This window comes from Podarcis filfolensis (genome assembly GCF_964270895.1).
Source record: "Podarcis filfolensis genome assembly, chromosome: Z".
NCBI lineage: Eukaryota > Metazoa > Chordata > Lepidosauria > Squamata > Lacertidae > Podarcis > Podarcis filfolensis.
In genome coordinates, this window is record NC_139617.1 from 47,421,318 (window position 1) to 47,430,855 (window position 9,538).

The window sequence follows — 9,538 nt, forward strand, 5'->3', positions numbered from 1 at the left end:
CTGGAGAGTAGGAGCAGTGAGGGAGGGGAAGACTAAATTATCCACTACGGTCTGCAGATGCCCTCCTTGACTGCGCCTAAGCAGATGTCCACTGGGTGGGAAGCTGGAGAAGGGCCTTGTCTTTTGTGGCCCCTGCCACACAGAACATACTCTGTACTGGGATTCAGCCAGCACCCACTAAAACATCCTCTATTCAACCAGCGTTCTTCCCCTTGACCCACTACTGCAGGCTCCTAAAATCACAGAATCGTAGCGTTGGAAGGGACCCAAAGGGCCATCTAGCCCAACCCCCCTGCAATGCAGAAACCACAACTAAAGAATCCCTGGCAGATAGCCACCCAACCTCTGCCATCGCCCTTGGTGTTATTAAGACCTTTTGCTTTTATTTGAACTTTTTTGCTGCTCTAATGTAAACTTCTTTGGTATTTTCTGAAACAGCAATATAAAAATTCTTTAAAAAAATATTATTCCATTACTACTACTACTACTACTACAGCCTCTTCTTGCACTTAAATCCTGACTCCCTGATTTCTCAGGTATAAAGAAACCCCTGAAAAGTCTCCAAGCTGAAGCTGCTGTGTGGCCTGGCTGTTGCTGCTGCAGCCTGTCCTGTCCTGATGCATTCAGTGCTGCACCTCGGTGCTGGAGGAGAGAGAGAGGACACGGCTGTCGCAGCAGGATGCGTGGCTGAATCCACTGTGGAGTGAAGCCCCAGGGTCCTTCTGGGAGAGGAGGCAGCACAAACAGCGACAGCACAGCAAGGTCACAGCCATCTCACCTCTGGGATGCAGGGCCAGGCTGGGCAAGGCCCTAGGTGCTCCCTTCAAAAGGCATCAGAAGCTCAGACTGGACTCCCCCCCCCCCCCGCTGCAACCAGGCACTCTCTCGAGAAGGCCCCCATTACATTCACCTGCTCTCAGGGCATACTGGCTCCTTTCCAGTGGTGGCTCCAGCATTCCATACAGTCGTGTAGAGTTGGATGGCACCCACAGAGTCATCTAGTCCAACCCCTTGCAATGCAAGAATTCACAGCCAAAGAATCACTGACAACCTCTAAAAACCTCCCATGAAGACGAGGCCATTATCTTCCAAGGGAGTCCAAAGTCAGACAGCTCTTACTGTAGTAAAGTTCTTCCTACTGTTTAACCGGAATTGCCTTCCTTCTAATTTGAATCCACTGGTTCAGGTCCTAACCTCTGTAGCAAAAGAAGACAGGCTTGCGCCATCATCTATGTGACAGTCCTTCAGGTATTAGAAGATGGCTATCCTCTTCTCCAGACTAAACATATCCAACTCCCTCAACCGTGGCTCTTAAGGCTTGGTTTCCAGACCCTTGGTTATCCTGGCCTCCCTCCTCTGCCCACCTTGTCAATATCCTTCGTAAACTGTGGCGCCCAGAACTGGACACAGAACTCCAGGTGTGATCCGGCCAAGGCAGAATAGAGCAGTGCTATTAGTTCCCTTGTCCTGGGTTCTAGACTTCTATTGATGCAGCCTTGAATAGCACTGGCTTTTTTGCTGCTGCATAACACTCTTCACTCATGCTTGGAGGACCCTTGCAAGAGGTCCCACTCCCTGGGGGTCAGTGTTGTCTCTCAAGGGGTCAGTGCGCTCTTTGAAGCAGATCCCAGGGACTCTTGCAAAAAAGTCCCCCCCCCCTTGCTGGGGTGTAGCTGTTACTTGGCTAGTGCCCAACCCTGCAATGCTAACTCCACCACACATGTTTGCTAGCGGAACCAACAAAAATATCTCACACAGAAATTAATTAGCACATAAACCAAACTGAAATCTCACACCCCCCCCCCCAGATGAATTAGCTGGATTTGTAGACACCACAGAGCTGGAAAAGGTGCAGAAAAGGGCAGCCCAAATGATCTGAGGGGCAGAAATAACTCCCCGAAGAGGAAAGGTTACAAAATTTGGGCCTTTTTAGCTAAGGAAAAATCAAGCAAGCAAAGCCAGGTCCAGAAAACACAAGACAGATGAATACAAATAAGCATTCGTATGAAAAAGTGGGGAGCTAGAAGGGAGTTTTTCTCCATCTCTCCTAACGCTGGAACTCAGGGACATCCAATGAAGCAACTGAATCTTGGACAGGAAAAAGAAAGGACTTCTTCACGCAGCACATAGTTAAACGATGGAACTCCCATAGGAAGCAGTGAAGGCCACCAATTCAGATGGTTGTAAGAGAGGATTGCACAATTTCACTGAGAAGCCTAGCCATGGCTTCCAGCCACAATAGCTGTGCTCTGCCTCTGAAGTCAGAGGCAGTAGCACACGGGTAGGCAAACTAAGGCCCATGGGCTGGATGTGGCCCAATTGCCTTCTAAATCCGGCCCACGGACGGTCCGGGAATCAGCATGTTTTTACATGAGTAGAATGTGTCCTTTTATTTAAAATGCACCTCTGGGTTATTTGTGGGGCATAGGAATTCCTTCATTCCCCCCCACCAAATATAGTCCGGCCCCCCACAAGGTCTGAGGGAGAGTGGACCGCCCCCCCTGCTGAAAAAGTTTGCTGACCCCTGCAGTAGCGCTTCTTAATGCCAGTTCCAGGAAACCGCAGGAGGGAGGAAGAACAGAAGCACAGAACTGTAGAGTTGGAAGGTACCCTGAAGGTCATCAGTTCAACCCCCTGCAATGCAGACTAGATCTTGCATGGCAGGTGGCCATCAAACCTCTGCTTAAAAACCTCCACGGAAGGAGAGCTCACCACCTCTCGCGGATGCAATAACGCACCAAGTCAGCAAACAGAATAAAAACCTACCAATAGGCAGAAAACCCAATATAGAAGTAGGCCCCTGTTGCACCCACAAAGGCAATGTGTTGCACAGGAAGGCTCAATTTCTACACTGCAGCTAACGCTGGTAAATACACCTTGCCACACACACAAAAACACACAATGTGGGCAAAAGGGCATCTTTGCATTCTACTTGTAGTTGTAGTTATGTGTTGTGTGAAGAGAAACTTCCTCTCACCTATCCTGAATTGACTGCTAATTGATTTCATGGATGCCCCAGGTAGGTTTTAATATTATCCCTCTTGGCTTTCTCCACACAACGCATCGTTTTACTTACATCATGCACCTCCAACCCTCCACCGCAGGCTTACTCAACATTCTACACCCCACACCTAAACCGAAAAGCGCCAAACATTCCCCTGAATCATTTTGCTCGCTCTTTCCTGCACCTACAATCTCATTTTTTATGCAGGGCAACCAGAACTGTATGCAGCATTCCAAGTGCAATTATATAGATTTATATAATTCTGATACTGGCAGGTCTCGTTCCTGGTCAGTCACCACCAGTTCAGACCCCACAAGTGCGTATGTGAAATTAGGGATTTTTTGTGCGTCTTAATGTGCATCACTTTACATTTGCTTACAATGAATTGCCTTTGCCATTCTACTACTCATTCACCCAGTTTCGAGAGATAAGACCACCTCACAATTCCTTTTTGCTTTAACCACCACGAACTATTTGGTACCACCAGGAAACCTGGCCACTGCACTGCTCACCCCTAACTCTGGATCGTTTATGAAGAAGTCAAAAATCATAAGAAATCAGATCTCTGGGCAACAAGGCCACCAAGTATTCTTAGCTGAAGCAGCAACTGAGCCTCTTTCGGTGATGCCTCTTTACCTAACAACATGGGCAAGCTTGAACCATCACTGGGCAGTTATGACCACTGGTTTATTCCAAGAGAATAAATTATGGGAATAGTTCAGTCAGTAGAGCATGAGACGTAGTATCAGAGTTGTGGGTCTGAGCCCCACACTGGACAAAAAGATTCCTGCATTGCTGTGGGTTGGACTAGATTGCCCTCATGGTCCCTCTACAACTCTACAATTATATATGATCAAACCCTCCTGGAAGCCGCAGTCAGACTCACAAGCACCATTTCCACATTCTAGCCGTGTGGAGTTATTCAACGACAAAACCAAGGTACTCAGAACATGCTCAGAGGTACTTTCTCTGTACCACCCATGCCCCAGAAACAGATTCCAACCCTGAGGGCCTACCCCCAGTCTACTTTTGTTTTGTTAACAAGCTCTCCGCAGAGTTAATCACCCCAGAAGCAAAATATTACACTGGCTACCTAGGAAGATCTGGGTTCATCCTGCAAAAGTCCTTCATTAGAATGCACATATATTAAAGGGAAGAAAGGAAAATCAATGCCCCTTGCTGCCTTGCTTCAGGAGAGGATTCCAGTGCAGTGACAAGAGAGCTGAACTAGGAAATGTGGCAATACCCCAGACTCATACAGGATGCAGGTAGAAACCACTGGAAGAAAGGCCAACACCTGAGTTTTAGAATCTCTTTTTAAATACCAAGGCTGAGCCCTGGCCTGTTATTCGAGTGCCCAGTGCAGATGCACAGAGCTCCTCTTCCTAACCCCTGAGACCCCCATACTTTGGATCAAATGGAAGGTCAGAAACTCTTCAGACAAATCCAGCCCCTTTAAAAGGCGTTGGTGGTGCCAACTCAGAGGTATCAACGTAAATATGAAAAGTGGCAGCCTCAGCAGGCTACTTTGCCAGGGGGTGGTTTGAGAAGGGCTTTGTCCCTCGTTTCCCCCACCCCACTTCCCACAATCCCCCCTTCTCAAAACAGCCTTCCAGCAAATCTGGTTGCCGGCTAAAGTATTGTGGGACAAGATAGACCCCCCCCCTTCTCAAAATGAATCCATACACTTGGTGGTGTGGCAGCAAAAGGAAGGACGAATCTAGCAAGGGTCAAGATAAAGCCCCAATCATTTCCCACCCCTCTCTCAATCTTTCTCATATATAACATCAAGCAAAGCTGCACTGGATGGTTTGACAAGTAGGGAAAGAAGAGACTTTAAAAAATAAATGGAAAGGGAGGGAGGGAGGGAGGGAGACAGACCTGACCCACATAAGATTGTCACAGTCAGGGAATTTGGGGGGGAAAGTGGCGGAGCAATGAGACCTGGCTGCTTGGGCAGGTGGCACGTGGGAGATGAGTCAGTTAAGAGGCGCCCCAGAGCAGGGACCCACAGCTGGTCACAGCCAGCCCGATCTGTGCAGCAACAGAAAGTATTTCTCTCCAAACAACATATGGAAGAGGATGTTGATAATCTGAGGAGGGGCACACCTGCACCATGGCTACGCACAGGTGAGAGCTGCAGGAGCTTTTTTGCAAAGGTGGTGCCCACAGCAGAGACTGGGATAGATGGATGGGTGCTAGCAACCTCCCTGCCCCCACTCTTTATCCTATATTGTTTATAAATAGACCACCTGCCAGGCTTTGGAGGCCAAGCAGCCACCAGGCCGCTGTGCCGGCAGAGGGAGGGAAACAGATCGCAGCCAAAATCTCAACCAAGGCGGCCATGGCATGCCACAGGAAAATTTCCATAGCCTTGCGCTATCCTGCTCTGTCTAGGGACAGGGCAACTGCCTGGGATCTGGGCTGGTTGTGCTTCACTTTTGGAAAGGAAACCACAGAACCTATGCCTCCATATTTTTATATTTTTAATATTTAGAAGGCCAGGCAACTCTGAGTTGTAAACGAAAGAGGGAGAATTATATATCCCTCATTTAAAAAAAAAGGCACTCTTAAGCCAGATCAGCAGTCCATCTGATCGGTATTCTGCCAACAAACACTGGCCAATCAAATGCCCCAGGGAGGCTCACAAGCAAAGCATGATGGGAATATCCATCCCATGCTGCTGTGGATGCCCAGCAACTAGTAACTAGAAAATTTACTCTCTCTGGTAAAGGAGGCTGGAAGGTTATCATAGCCAGCGGCTGCAGATATGACTATTCCTTTTAACCTTTATTTAAAGAAGAACATGAATTTTACAAGCAATCAAGAATTCCTGTGGCAAGGAGTTCTGCATGCCAGCGAGTCTAAATATAGACCCAGTCCAGGGGGGAAACTGGATTTAAATCTCACCTTAGCCTCCATCCTCCTAAAATGACCCAAATTTTAAAGGTGTCAGTGAAGCTATCTGAATGGTGCACCCCAGTATTCTCCAAGACAATATAAGGGACCCAAAGAGCTCCATTCAGACACTGCCTAGCGTAGCCCAGACTCTTTAAGGAGGCAAAATGTTATAGGGCAGCCCTACAGCCTTCCTAAAAAATTAAAACTTATTCTCTCCACACACACAGGGGTGGCACTGCCCCAAAAATAAGAAGATTCCTAGATTTGGAAGGGATGCCGAGGATCATCTAGTCCAACCCCGTAATGCAGGAATATGCAGCTTTCCCATATGAGGATCAAACCTACAACCTTGGCATCATCAGCCCCACGCTCTAACCAACTGAGCTAAGTAACTGGAATGCACCCATTAAATGCTTCGCGTACCTTTTACGTAGGAGAGTGGGGTAAAAATGTTTGGATCCGATGTTTATTTTTATTTTTTAACCCACAAATATTTTAAGAGAGATATATTTTGAACTGTGCAGTTAGTAGATACCCCTCCCCAAAATAACCCCATCTATCCCTTCTTTTGAGCCACGTAAGCACCATGGGGCAAGCTGTTCCACAGGTTAACAATGTGTGGTGCAAGGAAATGCTTTCTTCAGCCCTGTTCACCTTTCTGCCTCACATTTAGGAGGTGAAAAGTGTGTGGTGGTGGGGGGGGGGGAAGCAAGGAGAAATCACACCCCAGATGTGGATGCAATGTTGAATGACCACATTCTGAAACTGGAAGATTCAACCTCACCAACCTTTTGCAGGTTAATCTGCAACAACTGCAAGAAATTACTAAAAATTAGTGGTGGGGAGGGCAGGGTCTATTGAGGAAGCAAGGAGCACCCCCCCAACACCCAAAACAGCACTGAGCTCCTAACCACCTCTCAATTAAGGGGGGGGGTCCTTCCCCTATCACTTCACCCCCTCTCATCTTAATCAAGAAAACAGGAGTGCCTTTCCTGCACCCCAAACAGAGTAGGAATGGAAGCATCATTACAAATATCATTTCTTGTAGTCAAACCAGAAGTGGGGGGGGCGGGGGGGGCGGCGGAAGGTGAGAGACCCCTGTCCCAAACACAGACTAATCAAACTAACCATTACCCCACTTGGGGCCTTAAAGGAGTTGTGGCTTTTTTAGGGGAAGGGTCTTTCCTAACCCCAGTAGAAAATTGTCTTTTTTTAAAAAAAAAGCAAACCCGGTCCCCCGGGGGTCTTGCAGCCCCGGTGCTTAAAAATAAAAGGAACGGTGTTGCGGGGGGTGAGTTCCAATCCTGCCCGCCCACTCCCACCAGCATTCCGAGTCCCAGCTCTTTGAAGATAACTCTTCCCCTCCTAAAAGAAAACCCTTCCGCCAACTCCCCCCGCGCAACCCCCCCGGCCCCCCCCTCTACTAACCGGACTCCGTCGCTTGAGGGTAACATTCTTCCATAGCAAGAGATACAACTGGTGCAAAAACCCCATCTTGGCTGCTCCGGCGAGGCATCAGCTGCAAAGCATTGCGGGCGGCGGAGGCAAATCGGTGGGGAGAGAAGTTGGGGGCACAGCCCGGCCTACCGAGAGGTCTTCTGAGCCGACGCTCCCCGGCTCCCCCCGCCCGAAATTGAAATAAAAGCCGGCTTTTGATTCAGCGTCAATAGCGGCGGCCTGGCGAGCTTTCGGCTTTGTCTCCTGCAGATCAGGGGTGGGAAGGAAAGCGGATATTATCAGGCACCCTTTTTAAAAAAATGGAGCGGAGCTGGGAGGGCTGGGAATCAGCCTTTTGCAACCCGGTGCAAGGCAGCAGCAACAACAACAACCCAAACAGACAACCCTGCTAACATGCAATTGAGAAACTGCCGGTCCATTTCGCTTTCCAAGGAAGCGGGGCCCCTGGCTATCTCCCCTTTTCATTACCGAGCACACATCTGCCTGCCTGTGCCTGCCAGTCTCCGGTTTTCTGCTGCTACCGCTGCCGCTGCTGCATTGCAAGCCTCTTAGCCCGCCCCTATCCCAGCGCCAGGCCCCGGCCTCTTAAAGAGGCAGCAGCAGCAGCTCCGGCTCAGCTGGGCGGGGGCACGGACTCCGGGAGAGAGGGATAAAGGAAGATTTGCGCTCCTGGATCACCGAATGGATTACCAGCCGGCGTCACCCCCCCTCCGCCCCGACAAAGACCTGGTGGCGGGAGAGGAACAGATTGACTCTCACTCTGCAGCCCTGTTTAAAAAGCATTTCCTGCAGATACCCGCTGCTCCGCCGCCCGCTTCTCCCTCTCTCCTGAAAGATTATATGTCACAATTAATCTGCTAATTAAATAACCCATCCTGATTCTGATGGCGTGGGCTGCTGCACAAGGAAGCTTCTGCCCTAATAGGGAATGGGTTCGCATTTAAGAATGTGCTAGAACCTTGTTAGGTGGTTGAGGTAGAACCACGGCACCTGTATAAAGTACTAGGACTCCTCATCACCATCCAAAGAATCTGGGAACTGTAGATTCTCCATCCACAGAGCTACAATTCCCAACATCCTTAACGAAGCACATACAGTGGTACCTCAGGTTACAGACGCTTCAGGTTACAGACTCTGCTAACCCATAAATAGTACCTTGGGTTAAGAACTTTGCTTCAGGATGAGAACAGAAACCGTGCTCCGGCGGCGCAGCAGCAGTGGGAGGCCCCATTAGCTAAAGTGGTGCTTCAGGTTAAGAACAGTTTCAGGTTAAGAAGGGACCTCCAGAACAAATTAAGTTCTTAACCTGAGGTACCACTGTACAGTTTCCAGGGTTACAGTGGGGGGAGCAGAGACTTGTGCTTTTAATTTAATGTGCAGATCCATAGTTAAGCTTCTGTGCAGGTTTGGGTGTGTGGTACATGATAGTGTTGCTCAGAGTAGACCCATTGAATGGGCATGATTCACTTGGGGTTCTTATGACAAAAGAATTTCAGAAACAGACCTGAAAGAGAAGTTGCTGAATTACAACTTATCACCAAACTGAAAACTATGGAGAGACCTGGTCTGAATAGAGATACTGGATTCCTGTCTCATATGCTAGTCATCTGCATACGATCCCTTGCTTTTTCCTGTAGGCCTAATTGCAGTCCTTAACAGTCTTCAACAGGTTTACCATAACCATTGAGTCAATCACCCATCTCCCACTACCCTCCTGAGAAAAACCCCACCCCACCCTCCCACTATATATAAGGGTCTGGTGACTTCCGTTTCAGTGTATCTGAAGAAATGTGCATGCACACGAAAGCTTAGACCCAGAACAAACTTAGTTGGTCTCTAAGGTGCTACTGAATGAAGGTGAAAGAGGAGAGCGCAAAATATGGTCTGAAGCTCAACATCAAAAAAACTAAGAGAATAGCCGCTGGTCCCAACACCTCCTGGCAAATAGAATGGGAAGAAATGGAGGCAGTGAGAGATTTTACTTTCTTCGGTTCCATGGTGACAGCAGCCACAAAATTAAAAGACGCCTGCTTCTTGGGAGAAAAGCAATGACAAACCTAGACAGCATCTTAAAAAGTAGAGACATCACCTTGCCAACAAAGGTCCGTATACCGGTAGTTAAAGCTATGGTTTTCCCAGTAGTGATGTATGGAAGTGAGAGCTGGACCATAAAGA

At 48.5% G+C, this 9,538-nt stretch overlaps 1 protein-coding gene across 2 annotated transcripts in view; it reads right to left on the reverse strand.

The window, feature by feature from the left end:
• ABCA2 (ATP binding cassette subfamily A member 2) overlaps window positions 1–7,943 on the reverse strand; it is a 103,294-nt gene extending 95,351 nt beyond the window's left edge. Inside the window, exons 1-2 of one of the 2 annotated variants that reach the window (XM_083597103.1) lie at window positions 7,832–7,943; window positions 7,334–7,606 (exon numbers count right to left, since the gene is read on the reverse strand). In XM_083597103.1, the coding sequence (XP_083453229.1) occupies window positions 7,334–7,399 (66 nt within the window). In that variant the 5' untranslated portion in view covers window positions 7,400–7,606; window positions 7,832–7,943. Of the gene's footprint in view, window positions 1–7,333 lie in introns of both variants that reach the window. The other variant, XM_083597105.1, reaches the window with a different exon arrangement.
• Between the last annotated feature and the right edge of the window lie 1,595 nt (window positions 7,944–9,538).